Source organism: Lissotriton vulgaris, chromosome 10 (genome assembly GCF_964263255.1).
Source record: "Lissotriton vulgaris chromosome 10, aLisVul1.2, whole genome shotgun sequence".
In the NCBI taxonomy this organism is placed as follows: Eukaryota; Metazoa; Chordata; class Amphibia; order Caudata; family Salamandridae; genus Lissotriton; species Lissotriton vulgaris.
Window position 1 is genome coordinate 416,001,306 of NC_141698.1, and position 19,651 is coordinate 416,020,956.

A 19,651-nucleotide genomic window follows, 5' to 3' on the forward strand; every position below is an offset into this window, starting at 1 on the left:
ATTATTGCCTGCCGGTATTTACGAGAAACTCAAAGAAAAAGAATGGGAGGTGGGAGAGCAAAAGATTGATTGGGCTGCATTAGAAACTGAAGAGACTGGTCGAACCCCAGGTCTAGGGCTTGGGGATAAAACTAAAGCACTACCAGGATTATTAGTACAGGTTTTGCCACGTTTATTGTCAACTAAAAAGGAGGACTGGGATGCAATCTCAGCCTGCAAACAGAAACCCGATGAAGATACTAGTGATTTTTATTCCCGATTTGAAAAATGTTTTATTATTAATAGTGGCCTGAAACCAAGTAGCGAGTCATACCCACATCTTTTTGTAAGCAAATTAGTCGAGAATTCCTTGCCCCAAGTTAAGAATCGTGTATTGAAAGTCGAGAGCACATGGCAAGCAAATACGCCTTCCCAAATGTTACAGATGTTACAGTACCACCAGAACAGAATCAGGGAAGAACATGATCACGAACAAAGACGTATGAAAGACACGAAAATGAAAATGTTAGTTGCTCAGTCAGTTCCAGCTGACAGTCAGAAAAAGGGCATGACACAGTCCAATAATTCAGCAGCTCCTGTTAAAGGGACATGCAACTATTGTAAACAGCCAGGTCACTATGTAAACGATTGTGCAGTTCTGAAATACAATATATCTACAGGTAGAACTAAAGAGAGACCACGTCAACCTAGACAGGACCAGGTTCAACACCAGGTCCAGCAACACGTTCCACAGAATGTACAGCCTATGCATGCTCCACAACAGACAGTACAGACCGTAGCGGTATCACAGCCACAACCGATTGCCGCAACACAACATGCAACTCAGCAGATGTACCAATATGCACAAACTGACTATCCCGAGTATCAGCGATACACATGAAACAGCCTAGAGAGGGAAGTTGGCTTGCCTCTTATTGAGATTCCTGTAGATCAAGAGGGTCCTTATGTACATAGTCAAGTATTAGGAAAGGATAGAAAGTTTTTGATTGACACAGGGGCAAGCAGAACGACAATCAGTCACGACGAGGTTCCAGGGGCACCCCTCTCAGGCTCACAGAATGTTTCCCTTGGTTTTTCAGGAAAGCTATTATTAATGAAGTATCGAGACCTGTTCCCCTAGCAGTTGGTCCGTTGTCTCGCACTACAGATTTGTTACTCACGAAATCATGTCCAGAAAACTTGTTAGGTATCAAGACACTGAAGGCTCTAGGAGCTGTTATTTGTTGTTCTCCGGAAGGAGTAAGATTATTTCTGCGTGACTTCAAGGGTCACTATGTGTTGAGAGATATTGATCCCAGATTACAGAATGTTCCTGCACAGTTATGGGCACAAGGCCCCACTGATGTAGGTTGTATGCACATTACACCATATCGAGTTACACTCAAGCAAGGTGTTGTTTTACCACGAATTCGACAATACAAGTTACCCCCAGATGCTGTAGTGGCTTTACTGAAAATCATTGACAAGCTCATTGCACAAGGAGTGGTTGTAGAAACCGACTCCAATATTTGTAATTCCCCTATCATTCCGATTCTTAAACGCACTGATCCGAATGCACCTCCAGTTTATCGATTAGTTATCGATTTACGCGAATTGAATAAATGCATTGTGCCACAGTACCCTGTGGTCCCAGACATTTCCTCATTATTGACAGCTATTGATTCTGAAGCCACGTTCTTTACTGTAATTGATCTGAAGAACGCCTTCTTTAGTGTCCCCATTGATCCGGATAGCCAATATCTGTTCGGATTCTGTTTAAATGGCCGAAGCTTCAAATTTGCACGCGCACCTCAAGGATTCACAGAAAGTCCCAGCATCTATAGCCAAGCATTGAAAAAACAACTTGACAGTATTCACATGCCTGCTAACACTGCCCTACTTCAGTACGTCGATGATCTATTGATCACCGCCCGAAGTGAACCCGAATGTGAACAAGCATCACTGACAGTCTTCTATTTCCTGGCTGACAAGGGACACAAGGTGTCCCCTTCGAAGCTACAATTCTGTGTTCAGCAAGTGGTGTACCTTGGGCACTTGCTGTCCAAATGGGGGAGACAGCTAACACCTGACCGTATCCAGTTAATTGTAAATATGTCACAACCCAAGACGCAAAAGGAGGTACGGGCCTTCATAGGCCTTACTTCTTACTGTAGACAATGGATCCCTCAGTATGCATTTCTAGCCAAGCCACTCATACAGTTGACAACACAGGAGGCAGCGTCATCGACTGTCCTCCCTTGGACTCAGGAACATACACAAGCTTTTATAGACTTGAAAAAAGCCTTATGTCAAGCACCTGTTTTAGCAACACCATGTTACAGCAAGCCTTTTACACTTTTTGTCACAGAACGTGAAGGTACTGCATTGTCAGTCCTCACTCAGGATCAAGCAGGTTCACACAAACCGTGTGCTTATTTTTCCAGTACATTAGATCCAGTAGCCCAGGCTCTGCCTGCGTGCTTGAAATCAGTAGCAGCAACAGCTCTAGCAATCAGACAAAGCGATGCCATAGTGTTAGGACATCAATTGACAGTACAAGTTCCACATTCCGTGGAAGTTCTTTTAAACAGAACCCAGACTCAACACTTGACTATAGCACGACTGACAGGTTATGAATTGACATTGTTTCAGCCACACATAGAAATCAGACGCTGTAACACATTAAATCCAGCTACACTTTTGCCATTAAGTGAGACAGACCCTTTGGCACATGATTGTGTTGAAGTAATTACCATTACGACGAAACCCAGACAAGACTTGACAGATACCGCATTACCAGATCCAGACCTGACACTTTATGTGGATGGTTCATGTATGAAAACAAGCACAGGAGAGTTAGTGGCCGCGTATGCAGTAACGACAGAAACTGAAGTCATAGACACACATCGTATTGACACCCTGTCAGCTCAAGCAGCAGAGCTCATTGCTCTGACCCAAGCCTGTATTCAAGCCAAGAATAAGAAAGTTAACATATACACAGATTCCCGTTATGCCTTCGGAGTTGTACACGACTTCGGAGTTCTCTGGCAAGAGAGAGGTTTTTTAACTTCTCACGGTGCCAAAATCCAGCACGTTCCTCTCATTCAAGCTCTGTTAGAAGCAATTTATTTGCCTACCGCCATAGCCATCATGAAGTGCAAGGCACATACGAAAGTCACTGACACCATTTCCCAGGGTAACGACCTGGCAGACCGAACAGCCAAGCTTACAGCACAGACTCACACAACTGACCTGACAAAGACAGTAGTACCGACTCTGACACATTGCATGACAGTTAGGGATCCCGCCCTAAATGTAATTGACATCCAGACACATGCTACACCAGACGAAATCAAGAAATGGACTGAACTAGGAGGGATCCAGACAGAACAGGGATGGATGACGAAGGGAAAATCTACATGGTTTCTCCCCGACTCTATGGTTCAAGTTATCATTAACACAGCACATAGTCCTGCACATCTAGGAGAAAAAGCCATGTTAGACAGTATTCAAAACCTTTGGTTCAATAAGCATTTACGAGCAGCAGCAAAACAGAAAGTGCGTACTTGCATGATCTGTTGTCAGTTCAACCCAGGTAAAGGCATTCCCGTAGAGCAAGGTGGATTTCATCTTCCCGATCACCCTTTTGAAGTCCTCCAGATGGATTATATCCAGATGGAACGTTGTCGAGGATTTAAGTATGTCCTCGTAGTTGTGTGTGCACTTTCCCGTTGGACAGAAGCATATCCAGTCCCAGATTACACTGCTCCGACCACTGCCAAGCAGCTGGTACGTGAATTCTTCCCGCGGTACGGCTTGCCCCGTGTCGTGTACTCAGATAATGGACAGCCATTCTCGTCCGAATGAATGAAGCAGGTGTCACTCCTGCTAGGCTATCAATGGAAATTTCATTGTGTCCGACATCCCGAGGCAGCAGGTCTCGTGGAGCGTCACAATCAGATTCTGAAAATTCGTCTCGCCAAAATTTGTAAAGAGAAAGGCGTAGACTGGATAGTAGCATTACCCGTTGCACTCTTTTATATGAGAATGGTAGCGCACTCAAGAACAGGGCTATCCCCGTATGAGGTGGTCTTTGGTAGGCCACCGAATATGTGGGGGACGCCTCTGCCGAGAAAAATCACAGATATTGACTGTAATATGCTGACAGATTACCTTGCCTCCTTGATGTCTGCACTACAATCATGTCGTTCACAGGTTGCTGCAGCCTTGCCCCAACCACACCGAGGTGAAGCGACATCAGATCGTCCCTGGTGAACACGTCTTCGTTCGGAACTTTGACAGGAGGAGTCCGCTGGAGCCCCGTTGGCAGGAGCCGAAGCTTGTATTATTGACTACAAGGACAGCGATAAAAGTGGAGGGCCGCAAGGGCTGGCTCCACTCGAGTCAGGTGAAAAAATGCCATGGACTGCCGCCAGACTTTGACTCCCAGCCCTGCCCTCCTCCAGACACTGACACTAAGCTTCCCCTGGTAGAGAAAACTCCGTCTCAGGAGTATAAATCAAAGCTGAGGTCTAGCAAGTCAGACAGTTTAATTGTTTAAGTCCTCCTTAGGTGAATCGGTTAGACAAGTTTCTGACATGTTCCCGTTAGACCCCAATAGAGAGAGAGATAGACAGAAACAGCTCAAGAAACGTGAATATTGTAAATCTCTCCGTAGTCACTGCATAGTGACATTATTGATTATGTTTTTTCTGAGTCTTATGATTATTGCTGCAAGTATACTGTTACACTTGTATTTCCCTATTTTCAAGCGTACACATTCTTCTTCGAATGACACTGTCAAGCATACTTTCAGTGAATTACCCCCGCATGAGTTGTCTTACAGACTTGCGCTGCGCAACAATACATTCATTAGTATGTTACACCATTCACATCAGACCAGCAATGCTACCAATTGTTGGATATGTGGCCGACTCCCTCCCTATCAGAAGTTCAAGGGAGTTCTGCCCCTCTTTCCGTACCCGTTCACACACAATGGTTCCTGTGGTGCATGGTTTAGTTTAATTAATTCCTTAGATTCTGATTCCGTAGTTTACCAAGGCAATTGGGTATGGGGAAATCTGAACACTGTTTTGCATAAAGTATGTTTCCCTGACAAGGAGGGTCTTCCCCAAAGGACAGGGACAGATCTAGAAAACGAAGTGTATGGATTAGGTAATTTTACACTTAACCTCATGATTCTGAATGTTCAGTCCGAAGCCGAACCAGTCCTGCCTGCTATGTCAGTATTACCAGTAAAAGGTGAATTATGTGTCAGAAAGAATGGTTCACTACACCTAGGTCATAGTGAATGTACCACTGTGATCGAATTCAGTGATAAAGGCAAGTCTACATTCAAAGCTTCCCGTCATTCTTATTTCGTTTGTGGCCATACAGCATACATACGCTTACCTCCCGATTGGGATGGTACTTGTTACATTGCATTCCTTCTGCCACCTGTTTTCCTAGCCCCACCTGATTATCATAGGGACTCCCATCTAGTACACGATAGACCCAAGAGAGATCTCCCGATTGTCGATTATACTGAAACAGCATGGGAGCAATACACAGACTTCAATAAAGGTTTCTTTCCCTATTTAGGTGCTGTCTTTAATAGTAAACTGATACGTAGATTAACTAGAACCCTTGAAGCAGTAGTGAATGAAACTACTTCCGCCCTAGGTAACTTAACAGAGGAACAGTCTGCTATGAGGATTGTTGTCCTTCAGAATCGTCTTGTTCTTGACGTCATCTTGGCAGATAGGGGCGGAGCTTGTAGAGTCATCGGATCGAGTTGCTGTGTTTTCATTCCAGAAAACGCGCCTTCTGTATATAGAGCCATAACCCGTCTTCACAAGATTGCAAGTCAGATACACCAGAATCCAGGCACCTGGACTTGGTCCGGTTGGTTCTGGAGCGTGTTATCAGCCTGGGGATGGAAAATCCTATCCTTCCTCGGAATAGCCCTTCTCACAGTATTCAGTTGTTGCCTATGTCTACAATGTGGGCCAGCGATTTGCGGCTTGTGCGCCACATCATGTATTCCCCATTCAAGTCCACGTTCTAAATCCCGTCTGAAAAAGGAAGAGCAAATGATGTTATATGAAGAAATAGATGGATTAATGAAGATTGATATATCATGAAGGGTCCGTAGGGGACAAGGAGGGAATGAGGTAATATGAATTTTTATGCTCAATTGTGTCCCCTACTACGTACCCCAACGGCTCCATGTACGTGCTTCAAGTACATGTATGTTCCCTCCACAACCAGCTATGAAGACGCAAATACATTTGCGTCCAACGTTAACATGTCCTCTTTCAGATCCGCCATGAATGGATCGAAAATTCAGTTCCTAAGTATGCCGTGCCACCGTCTTTACATGGTGCACTTTCACGTTTTCCTGGCTCTGGCGAGCTAGGCCTTGATTTCTGCCATCGAGCCTTTTCTGCCTTCTGCCACTGAAAGCTGCAGCCTGGACCTGCATCTGCATCCCTGACCTTTACCTTACTCCCTGCGCGGCGAGCGGTGCCCGGCTCGGTCTGCTTGCCTGCCAAAACTGTATTTTGCCTTCAAGTTATCTGCTCCGCTCCTCGAAAATACATTCCTGTCTAGTAGTTTAGGTAAACATCCTCCCCAGCTGCAGAGCAAAGGGCCCGGCCTTTCTGTCTCCATGCAAGTAATTCATAGCTCCCGTTACCATGGTAGGCCCATGGCCCCTCGCATTACACGTAGACACGTAGTCGCATATGCACGCACTAGCAGTCAGTATAGAATAGCCTCTGCCCGAGAGACCTTTCCCTCTAGATAATACAGTTCCTCAAACACAAGATATCAGATATGATTGGGTTTAGGTTGTTCTGACACGCCAGACTTCTGTCTCCTCATATAGTGCTAAATGTCAAGTCCCCTTCACCCTCCAGTTCCACGTCAATCACACGTCATGCTGCTGCGCGCGCATCTCTGCCATATATTTCTGCTGACACTGCAGGATTCTTCTATGGATCCACCCACTTGTGACACTTCTATGTGACGTTTCTAGCACACACCTCCGTGTACGCCCTCGTGCACGCCTTCTGTTAGGCACATGTGTTCTTATCTCGTTTCTTTCAGCTGTTACGCCTTCTGGATCCATCACCATTGTATGCATTGACTATATATATTGTACTCTGTTAATAAAGCATTGTCCATTCCCTTGTCTATCCCTTCCTGAACCCTCGTGGTGATGGAACATGATACCTGGTTCGAACCAATTCCATTTTATGGAATAAAACCCTTATAAACTCAGATGCCACGGACTCTGCCTCTCATTTTTCGATTGAGCTATTTTATTGACCTTTACCGCATAGAAATTCAGCAGGTAAATCTTTATTTACCACAAAATATATGTGGGTTATTTGATATGCAAGGTTAGATATATCTACTGATAAGATTTGGTGAGGACTAGCTGAAGGTCACAAGTGGATTTCACTGATACACTGTTGTGCTGACCAGATCCTACACTTACTGTGGCCCAAATCGGTAAAGTCTCTATACTTACAGGATGGGAAAACCTGTGCTTGCTTGGTTTGGAGACCTTTTGCTTCAGACAGCTGGTCGAAATAACATAATATTGTGTGCATTCATATGTAAAAAGTTAGGCACTGCAGATCTCAGATGTGAAGAATAAGGCCAATACAAGGAACATATCATCTAGTAACTATCTCCTTGTCTCTGAAGCGGGTATTAGTCGTGGGTGCTGCTGACGTTCATTAAGACTGGGCCTGAATAATTGACCTGAAAGGAGGTGATGCCCTTTATGAAGTACTTCAGCCCTTCAGAAATCATACTACATAATTTGTCTTACTTTCTTCCAAGTTATGTTGATCATGCCCCCCTCCCGCACCCCAATAAGATTAAAAAACACAACAAAAGAGGTGAGTCTGATTTGTGCCCTAGGCATGAGTAGATAGAAATGCATGAGTAGTCATGCCATTATTACAGTCATTGCAAGCATTGCCGATACTAATAAAAAGCTCGTAAATAACTCAACCTCTCTACACATGGGGATATTTTTTCATTATTTGGGGTTTTCACCCTTAAACTTTGGGAAATGTTAACTATTTTCTATTACCTTACAAGTGAGATAGAATGTAGACGTGTCAGAATTTATTTGACCACGCTTGTGCTTGGAGAATCTGATAGTGGTGAAGATGGGCAGCAGCCTATGGTGGACTGACCTATAGAATAATGTATGCTTTTCCTGGTAGACAGCTGCCTCTGAAAGTCTGGTAAGATGGATAAAGAGACAGTCACCTGTCACAGTCTAACCCATGTGACTATTTTGCAGTCCTACTGATGTATCAGAGAGAATAGCATGTTGGGAAGTCGCTTAGGGCCATTCTGCCTTTGCTTTAGCATAAATAATTTCCTGCGGTGCCCCAACCTCTTTTAAAACTCTTGTTCTTCAGTTTCCAGGAGGTGTTCGATGGACAAGCCCCCATTCTGTCCATTTTCTCTATGACTCTTCAGCCCCTGCTAAGCGCCTTTGTTGAGGGGCTGAATGTGGCCCTGGTGACCTTGGGCGAGTCAGACCCCAGAAAATCACAGCTTCTCACTGGTGACAACAACAACAACCGTGTGGGTTTGATTCTCCTGGCACTGGAGCACCTCTTCCGAGATCTGCTGACCTCAGAGACATTAACATCTGGTGAGTAACGCTGCGGTAGAATGCATGTGGGAGAAAGACTGAGGAGTTCATTTGATGAGAAGAGGTTCATCCACAGCATGTTGTGCTAAATAAACATTTAATCAGAGTTACATGGTATCTTTATGTTTGAATGCCAGCCTTGTGAATTAATGGCAACATCTGTCAAAAAATTGTTATCAAGGGTGTAGCCAAAGTCTGTCACCCCAACCACTTCAACCTCTAATTTCTTATAAAAGAGCAGAGTAGTAAAATACAGATAATTAAGCTAATATGTGGCCTTATTTAGAGTTTGGCTGACTGGATAGTCTATCAAAAAGTAACAGATATCCTTTTCTTGGCCATTGACTATAATGTACTTGTGATATAGACAACGTGATATCTGCCACTTTTGTAATGGAGTATCCCTTCCACAAAACTCGAAGTAAGGCTCTTTGTCTGAGACAAACGTATACACAATTCAAGATGGTAAAACACAATTAAAAGGCTGAACAGTAGGTTTTTAAAGAAACTAAGAATTGGCCAAGATCTTTGGCCACATCCAAAAAAATGCATATTACCATTAGATTCATAGCATATAATCAAGTTGTGACATATTTTTTAAAAATAGTGGTTTTGCAATCTTTTGATGCTCATTTAAAAATATTGGGTAGTCGGGATGTACAGTAATTTGAAGATGTCAGAATTCTAGTCAGTCGTCAGCATTCCTCCATTAATGTGAAGGTGTTAGAATGTTGTACATTTATCCATTCTTTGGTGTCCAATGGGGGCAGACAGCATGCCCCTGCACAGTATGAGTCCATACTTATTTTTCCTACAACCTCAATGAACTTCTTTTAGTTTTGGCAGAATCCTCTTCTCTGTCAAATGTGGTGTCTTGGACCCTGTCGATGTCCATGTATGAAATATACAATGAAGTGATAAAGGATCTCCTGCAGGTGCCTGGTTCAGCGACCACCAGTGTGGAGCTAACTTACTCTGCTGAAGATGGGCCACATATAAGGGTAAGAGTGTAGCTCCTCTTTTTCAACCGAATGTTGTGTCTCTTCTCTTGTTGTACGTAATATAGTTGAGCAACTTTCAAAAAACCACCCATATCCTGCCCCAAGTCAGGCAAGACATTCTCAGATTTCAAAGTTCAATACTGGTTCAGAACAGTTTTATCCCAGCATTTGCACTGACCTGCCACTGAGAAAACCACATTTGCACCAACCAATCAGCACAGAATGCTTTGCTGAGGGCAGTGCCAATTCTGTTTTAGCAAAGATCCGTGCCCCAGTTTTGCACAAAATAATCTAGCCTCAATCTTCAACTACAATATGTACAATTTTAGTAATGTCTGTGTCTATTTGGAGGAGATGTGGAACGGTGGCTAGTTAGCTGACCGTTGAAAAAGAGCAATGTATATCATAAAATGGTGTGTAATTCCGCTATAAGGCCCAGGATTATACTTATCCTTAGGCACAAAAATAACCACAGTTCTTGGGGAATCCCTATCTGAAAGCAGGGTAGGAATCTCACTGGGCCTATTCTGTATGAATTTCGGTGAGGGTCTGCCTCTCCGAATTTACCTGAAGTGGCCCTCACTAGCGACAAAATCAGTAAAAGGATGCAGGATAACTTCAATTTCCACTATTGTCTTAGTTTACGGAGAACCTTAAACATTGAGTAGATTAGGGTCCACTCCAGGTCTTGATGTAATGCTTAGAACTCTATGGCAATTAGGGTCATGAAATATGTTGACCCTACTGAACAATAACCAAGGGCTCATAATTACACCACTTTGGTTCAGTCATGTTTTTAGTCTTGACACCGCCATCCACCAGAAATAAAATATTATCAAGGGGCTGACCATAGCCAATTTTAATTCCCCCATACATCCAGTCTACCACTTATTCCTACCAACACCTAATTTGGGCAGTATCCTGAGCTCCGGACCAGGTTGTGATAAAAAGATCTCTGATAAAGATCCCAAGTCTCTGGGAGTTTGCTGGGCATTGCAATGTCCACCCAGTGCAGAGCAGTCCTGTTGATGAAGCATGCCACCTAGGAGGTTGAGTGCTTTTGCATTTTTAAAATAGGGGTTGCCCAAGACCTTTGGTTATTGTTGCACTTAAGGATAAGTCTAATCCTGGGCTTTATAGCGGAACGACACACCATTTTGTGGTGTACTTTGTTATTTTGAGGAGTATGTTTGTTGGACCACGTTAAACTTTCCTCTGCCATCTCCTCCATTATGGTGGACATGTGAAAAAATAACACCTGGGTTCCAAACTTTACTTCTTGGCTTCAACCAAGAATTTTGTGTTGTTGGTAAATTACATTATCTATGTGTATCTCTGTGTTTGTATTTGACAAGATTAGGAGTGCTGATGTTAATTGCTATAGTCAAGTCACTCGATTGTTTATTTTAGATATTGAGATTCATAATGCATACAAAACAAATTTCTACAATATATTACAAAAGAATAAAAAGATTAATCTTCTGATTTAAAACATGTGTTCCAAACTGTCTAGTACCAAGATATAATAAAAATATAAATTTCATATTTCATCAATATGTTTAAAACCAATTTCATACCATAGTACCCAGTGCGAAAATAATACAAAAACAAAAGAAAGAACTTTCGATATTTCATCAGTATGTACATACCCATTTCATCAGTATGTATATAATCAAGTTAAGTAACATGATTCAGTCATAGACTGACATTAATTGATGTAAGAAAGCAGAGACATTTCAATATTTTGCCTAAATGGTTTGATTCAAGACTACCTTTTGCTCGTGGCCCGCTGCAGAGCGGAGCCCTTACAGACACTAGAATTTCAGGACAGGTGTGAGACCGTTAGTGCTCTGCTTGGTAAATGTACTGTCTGCTCCAGAGACCTTAGGTCTGTTATTGTAAATAGGAGTCTGGATACGTACACTTTGCAGGCTTTCTTATCACAGAAAATGCTGGTAGTGTGCACTTGGGTCTTTTCTTCAGGAAAAATGATTTGTATCTATATCTTTACCAAGTTTATTTGAAATGTTCATTTTTAGGGTCTTTCTCATGTTATTGTGTCTTCAGCATCTGAAGCCATGGTATTATTCCGTAAGGGTTGGTCTCGCCGTACTGGTATGACAGACCATGCACCGACTGCATCTCATTCTAGTACTGTCACCGACTTCCAGCTCAAAGTGGTAAGTACCAAGATTGAGTTGCTTATTCTCTTTCGGCTAGTCATGGTTATTTTTAAAGTGATAACAATATTATTTTTAAAGTGATAACCATATTGCCTACTGTCCCGTTCACTTGTTTGTTCCTATCCCGTTTACTCCTTCTTCTCTTACCCAGTGGACACTGTATTTTGCTCTAACCTTTCTCTCATACAAGCGCTGCCTCTTCCATTCTTTTCCATCAACGTGTGTGCCATTTGTATATTCATGTAAGACTATTGCCTTTTCTTATCTCCATATGTTCTTCCTCCTTATCTTCACCTGATTAATGTATGTTTTCTATAATCCTATCCGCTATCATCCTGTAATCCGAAATATACATACAAATCAGGCCAAATGCATGCACATAGATCTAAACTGCCACTGGACCTTTAAGAATTCCAGATATTGTTAATCTTCCCATCATGCATTCAAGATCAGTTAGTCAGTTTATTTTGTTCCTGTTCACAGAGCAGAATCTCCAACCTTATAAGCCTTTTCCAAGGCTTATTACTGACTGAAAACATATTTTTCATTAATATGTGTTCACTTAATGTGTATGGTTTTTTACAGAGCAAGCAGCTGGGTTCTAGCGGACAGCACTACCAGAACTAGTCACAATATTAACGATCTATATTGCCCACCTCAAATGATCTGCTGCCTGTAGATCACAAAATAAATATTACGCTTTTTGGATGAGGCAACATATAAATGACAAATCACATGTACATTTTCAAACAGACGATATAAGTCTTGTGTCGTTACTCGTCTTATTTTCAGATGTATTTTTGGTATGCTAAGGAATGAGATCAGCCAACGCGTTTCGCCCAGAACAAGAGCTTCTTCAGGGCTCTAATGGCATACAATCTGAACATACATAAGTACGTTTTAGAAAAAAGACCATACAGAGATCTTGCACAAACAGAAGCAAATATATTAAAACAGGGGGCGCGTTTTAAGTACCATCTTTTGAACTTAGTTTCAACTCCTGGCACTGTAACCATATTGCCGGAATAGACTGTGGTGCTAGAACCGGGTCACAATCATCATTATGAGTCAAAGAATCAGGCTCGCTCTCCTTAACGTCTTTTCCATGTACTTTCTCCCTTCTTTCACTTTTTGTGTCTCTCTAACCTATAGTTGTTTAACACTTTACTTGCACTTAATTAAATATTGAGGACTATTAACTTTTTCGTAGGTGGCAGTAATTATTCTTGTATTTTTGTGAGTAATCTCGGCTCGTTTTGCCTACGGGCACGTAGAGTCTGTTAGAGAATTACTAAACAAGTATCATGAGCTTCTTAACCAAAGCTATTGATGTTAGTAATTTTCGTACTTTATGAGGATTCTTTGCTTACTACCTGCATCATTAACTCACTTTATTTCTATCGTTTTGCAGTCGGGATCGCTTTCTCTGAGTAAGCGATAAACACTATATACATTTCCGGTGAAGTCTACTCACCTGATCCCGGAATTTGCTTCCCGAGTTTGGAACGGTCTAGTTATTTTTTAATCCGGAACTCAGCCGGAAGTGAGTATGTGCAGTATTATCACGTGATCCGGGCGCTACCCGGAAGTGAATACTAGCCCTTCCGCATCTTTTGAACTCGCCGGAATATCTTAAACAAGGGCCAGCCTCTGGCTGTATTCCGCACCAGAAACGCTGGCAGAAGGATGCACACCGTACGCGGCTCCTACTTGGCGACTCTTACACCGCGACTCTAAGGTAATTGCTGGCTTGGCTTACAGGCCGCCATGCGCAACGCCCGCATTTTTGCAGTTAATGTTATTTTAATCCACTTTTGTGGTAAAGTTAACTGACGGTACGGGCGGGGCTTGGATTAACTTTACTTTCTAACACGTGCTTTTACTTTAGCCGTGCCCCACCTTTAGCAGTGCTCCTGCACTAATGCTTTAAAACGGTATTGATGGGGGTTATGCATTTTCCTTTAACTTAGAAACGGAGTCCCTAAACGTATGCTTACGCGCTGACTAGGTTTTTATGATTATAGACACTTTTTTTTTTGTCTCATGTCATTCGTTGCTACCATCATTTCACATGCATTGTACTTCTTAGTAAGCACCCGTAGATCATGTTCTGGGCATCTCTTATGACCGGACTTTTTGGCAACACTCAAACCTACCTCATGAGATGATGGTGCATTTTTTAACTTCGTTGTGGCCTCTTTTACGTGTATATTTTTTGCCGGCTTTATGTTATGGACTACCTCCACCCAGCTAGTTGTCCGCTTTTTAATGATATTGTAGTATTTCAGTGGTCTGGTGGACTTCTCTTTCTCAAGACTCTGCATGAGACATGTGACTAGATCGTTAAGTCTGACCTAGTCACTGCATTCAATTGTGATACTCCTTCATTACATTGACACCCACCCCCGTTTCTTTATAGGTCCTCGTGCTTTTTTCAAGACACACTCTCCAACACAGGAGTTTCTCATACTCGATCAGGTATGTCTCGTTTTTGCTTGATTCTTAGAACCTAGGTCCTGACTGTCTTTTCACCTGATATACATTTTAAAATAAATATTTTTCAGATACTGCCATTTATGCGTTCTTGGATACCTTCGAAACGTTATCTATCTGTCAGGTCCGGGCATCCTCAGAATCGTACAATGCTCAAATGGTTTCCACCTCTCGACAGCCCCTAGGTCTGAGTAAAACAACAGACACGTAGGAGTGGTCAAGCGAGGGAAGGAAAGGAAGGGGACAGCAGGGAGGGAGATCTGCAACGAGAACAAGGCACTATGAGACAAAAACATACACTACGTCTAGCATAGACATTCATAGCTATATATGTATATATCACAGTTTTAGGACTTATTAATACCTGTAAAAGAAAATACGTTCTACAGTGCCTGGCAATCTGGTATCCTGCAGTGTAGTCAACAGAGCCTATGAGAGCAACAGTAAGTTAGATATCCACCCCTAATGGTAATTGAACACATAAATCATATAACGATTCAGACGTACCAATAGGTTAGCTAGGAACACTTCAACAGGGGGAATTGAAGAACGGAGCCTGCCAGGCGATAGCTCAATTAACCCCGGCTGCTTAAAAAATAAAAGGTTGGGTAAGGTTAAATCAGCATCCATAAACAACGTGCTTCAGAACTCCTGGTTAAACAACACCAAGGAATGTAATGGAAACAGTGCTCTGTGATGCTCAAAACAAAGCTGAGTCGTAGAACAAGACCACAAAACCTTGATCACGTCTATTCCACTCGGGGATTCATCAGAACTCAGGGTAATAGGTAATCGGAATTCCTCTCACCCATGAGGACTTATAACCATGATTTTCTCTAAACAAAGTTCCACTTGGTAAGTTCCAATAAATAATCAGAGAACCATAAACTCATAAGACTAATGGCAGCTCGCGCTCAGGGCTGCCACTAATAAGAAAGCTTGCAATCAGGATCGCCCACCACAAGGAATCACAGAAAGTGTCTATACTCTTCGGGAGGCATTTAGCAGCTTGCACTCAATGCTGCTTACAGGAGACAATCAAAACAAATTCCTTCTTACATCAGAAGGCAACTAGCAACGTGCTCAGAGCTGCCCACAGGAAGCTATCGGAACTTACAGTCCCGCAACAACAAGGAAGTTCCACAAGACACGAGATCAGATATACAAGACAAGGAATGACCGCAGCAGTCCCGCAAGAATCCACGGGGATTCGGCCAACGGGACTGCCTTTAAGCAACTTGGAAGTAATGGCACGATAACAGCAATCAGAGGAGATTAAGGCACCTCCGCCAACTAGAAGACAACTAAATGATGGTGCGAACACCCCTACCAGTCTCCTTCGGCAGCTAATCAGTATCAACGGCACCGCTCTGGAGTTCCGGCATCAACTTGTAACATGGCGTGCTGACGTCACACGCTTCCAGTCCGCATGCTCATGGGAAATTTAGTTTCCCAATGCGATCGTCGCCCGCAGACATGGATCAAGGCAGTGTTCGAGGCTGGTCTCCGCCGTGGGACACAACACTAACTTACCAACATTATTTGGTAAGTCATTCTACCTTTACTGGCTATGAAGCTTGCACGTGGCATGGGCTTTTTAGTGTTGACTGAACGGACACTTTTGTGTCTTTGGGTTTTCATGTTTTCCATGAGCACTCCTTTACTAGTCATGTGTGACTCACTTTAACTTTTTTGATTTAGGTCCTCACTATATAATTTTGGAATGCTCACATTTGTGTCTCACAGGTCTTCGGGATTTTTGTGGATCACATTCACGCTCCAGATCCTGTGTTGGACCATCTTCTCACCAACTTGCTCCTATGTGAAACTCTTTGGATTGGTTTACGCACCCCTTTATCTTCTGAGAGTTTTGTTCTTTCCTTTTTACTTCTCAAGCACCTTAGACTCTTATGCGCTAGCATTTCGGGAATACCCCTTTTTATTTTTTTCTTCTATTTTCTCTCTTTTTCTCTCTATCAATAGAGCCCCCTGTTTTAATATAATTGCTTCTGTTAGTGTAACATCTCTGTATGGTGTTTTTTCTAAAACGTACTGATTGTATGCCATTACAGCCCTGAAGAAGCCCTTGTTCTGCGCGAAACGCGTTGGCTGATCTCATTCCTTTGCATACCAAAAATACATCTGAAAATAAAAGACGAGTAATGACACAAGACTTATATCGTCTGTTTGAATATGTACATGTGATTTGTCATTTATATGTTGCCTCTCATCCAAAAAGCGTAATGTGTATGGATGTCTGGAATTCAAAGACAGCTTTTTCTTAGGATAACTGTCCCTATCCCTTTTTTGCAATGAGTTGTTCACTCAGCTCACCTTATCTAGACTCTGAGCCTCCATGCCAGCTAAATGTGACAAGTGTTTTTCTTGTGGAGTAAGATCTCCTGGAAAGATGAGAATGAGATTTGTGTTGTCTGTTTTCTAGAGTGATACTTGATTAAGAAATGTAAACATGTCTAGAGATGAATACAGTGGACTTAGGAACAGGAAGGGGGCAAGCCTTACACTGTAGGAGAAGTGGTGCAAATAACCAGTTGGACCACCATAAAATGCACCACATGGAAGCCTGGACCCTCCTAATTTGTGGGTGTGACATGTCTGCTTCGAATCCCTTGACCTCTGCTCTTGTTCTCAGTTGACACTCAAGCGTTCGGCCTCTAGATATTTGAAATGGAGGCATTCAACATACAGGAAGTCAACATAGTGTCTTTCCAGGGCCCCATATTTAATGATGTAGTACTACTAACAATTGAGATACATATAGACATCCAGACCTTCTGCATTTCTGATAATGCCTATAGCATCGAGGTGACTACCCCTGACATCTCGAGGAATGGTTGGTGAAATGACTCCCAGAAAAGAGAACAAACAGGTGTTACTGCAGGATCTCACACACAAGCTACAGGTCCACATAAAGCAACGATCAACTGACATAGAACCTGGAGAGATATATAAAAGCATACAGCACAAGAAGCAGAATATGGAACAGAAGTTATCCTAATGTTCCAAGTCAGTCTACCACATAGTAGGTCCTACCTTGCATAAAAACAAACCAGCAAGACTGGCAATGGTGAGCAACTGCCTCTCCTATATAAACATCCTTCTCCACATTCCATCGCTTTGTGACTGTTGTCATCATGGCACTATACAGGACTCCGAATTCAGAACTCAACACATCTCTTCCCGTGTAAACCCAAAAAAAAAAAATGAACACCCACCCAAAACAAAACACAAGAAATAAAAATAGAAACATGCAAGAATAAAAATGCATGCACAAATGACAAGTTGAGGAGTGACAAACTAACTAAAAGATCATGACTAATCCTTAGATGAGCATATTTCACCTTTCAGAAGTCATGACAAAGAGCTACTCGTATGCTTAGACTTAGTCCTTGAACCTTGCAGGTGGTCTTCCCTCCACTTTCGATCTCAGATTCCTTGTATCCACACCCAAGAACAAGAACTTGCCCTGGTTGCTAAGACGGCCTCCCATCCCTCTCTGTGTGGATAGTTTTTCTTTCTTCCACCACTTTCAATCACTTAGTTTAACCACTGATCCTTGACAAAGACAATTCCCTTTGGGTTGGAAAACATCGACTACCCCTTCGACACTATGCCAGACAGTTTCACCTTGACTTAATGCCCAGTTTTGAAAATCACCTGCCGTCTCCGTTTGACCACCTTCTTGCTTACATATTTCCCTTGTGCTTTCTCACAACCTTCACCTGCTCACACCTGTCTTCAGACACCTTCAAATCACATATTGAAGGCCTGACCAGCTTTGTGGCAGCCAACCAACCCTTCAACAACGCAAACGGCGATGAATTTGTGGTGGCATTTGAGTAGTGTGAACAGCCCACATCAAATCTTTGAGCTCTTCCCTCCAATCCAGACCATTAGCCACAGACAACTGAATGTTGTCATTGATAACTCTGTTACAACGTTCCACCAAACCATTGCTGTGGGGATGGTGCAAAGAGGTTGTCACATGTTTTATACCCCAATAGAACACAATTTTCAGAAACTCCTTCGACCCAAATTGCACCCCATTGTCATGAACAAGTTCCACAGGGACACCTTCCCTCAAAAATAGGGACTGTAAAAACTCCACCAAATCTTCAGTATTAGTCTATCTAACAAACTGAACTTTGTGTCCCATAGTCTATTAGCACCAAATCATACCTATTCTGCTCATCCAACACATATATTGGTCCTATAAAATCAAAACCCAACTTGTACCAAAGCTTCCCTTGAAGACAGTATGGCTTCCATCAGGCTGGGAAAAGTGAGGTGATTTGTTGCTCACTGCAGAAGCTACACATTCTCTAACATAGAGCTCCACACATCTGTCCACGTCAGGCCATCAAAATGTTTTTCTAATCCACCTTTTGTGGCTCTCTCTCCCACATGTCCTTCATGTGCCAGACCTATCACTTTGCTCTACAAACCATGATGGACGGCCAGCAAATCTGCTCTTCTCCTTACTCCCTCCTTAACTCTCAACTCCGAGAACACATTTTTAAAAGCAACCACAGCCTCACTTGTACCTTCAGACACCCAACCTTTGCTTAACATATTGCCCACTTTTTAAAATACCTCATCTTACTGCAAATCAGCCTTCCATTCTTCCTCTGATATACATCCATGATCAGACCCCCCCAACGCTGCAACCACACAGAAATAATCATCCAAATCTTTCACTACCCCATCATCCTTGAGTGGCAGCCTGGACAAACAATCAGTGAATATATTCTTCGCACCCTGTATATATTATAACTGAAACTGAAATTGTAGCTGCCTATAATGCCACTTGGAAATGCAAGGCATGGCTTTGCTGGCCCCAACAGTAGTAAACAAATTAACTAAATGGCTTGTTGTCCACCTAGACGGTGAACTCTATTCCACACAAATACTTCCTAAAGTGGTCCATACCCTACCAGAAAGCCAGAGCCTCATGCTCAATTACAGAGTAAGTTGATTCTGTACAACGGAGAGCTCATGAGGCAAATGCTATCACCTCTTCTCTACCTTCCCTTATCTGCAACAAGACAGTGCCTAAGCCATGCTGGCTGGCATGGGTCACTACTACTGACAATTCATTTGTGATTTTTCATCACGATGGACCGCATAAGATGAGCCTTTCACCACTATAGTTGGGAATGAAACCTGCATAGAACTCGAACATACCAAAAAGTGATGATAACTGATCTTTAATTTCTGGCTCTGGGAACTCTTTGATTGGTTTAACAAGACTTTCCTATGGCTCCACCACTTAGGAAGACAACTTGTAA

General features: G+C 42.6%; 1 protein-coding gene across 1 annotated transcript in view; it reads left to right on the forward strand.

Moving 5' to 3' along the window:
* CCDC78 (coiled-coil domain containing 78) overlaps positions 1-19,651 on the forward strand; it is a 379,499-nt gene that overhangs the window by 27,320 nt on the left and 332,528 nt on the right. Inside the window, exons 2-4 of the mRNA XM_086941249.1 lie at positions 8,427-8,665; positions 9,503-9,666; positions 11,706-11,846. Coding sequence (XP_086797375.1) covers positions 8,427-8,665; positions 9,503-9,666; positions 11,706-11,846 — 544 coding nt within the window. The remainder of the gene's footprint in view (positions 1-8,426; positions 8,666-9,502; positions 9,667-11,705; positions 11,847-19,651) is intronic.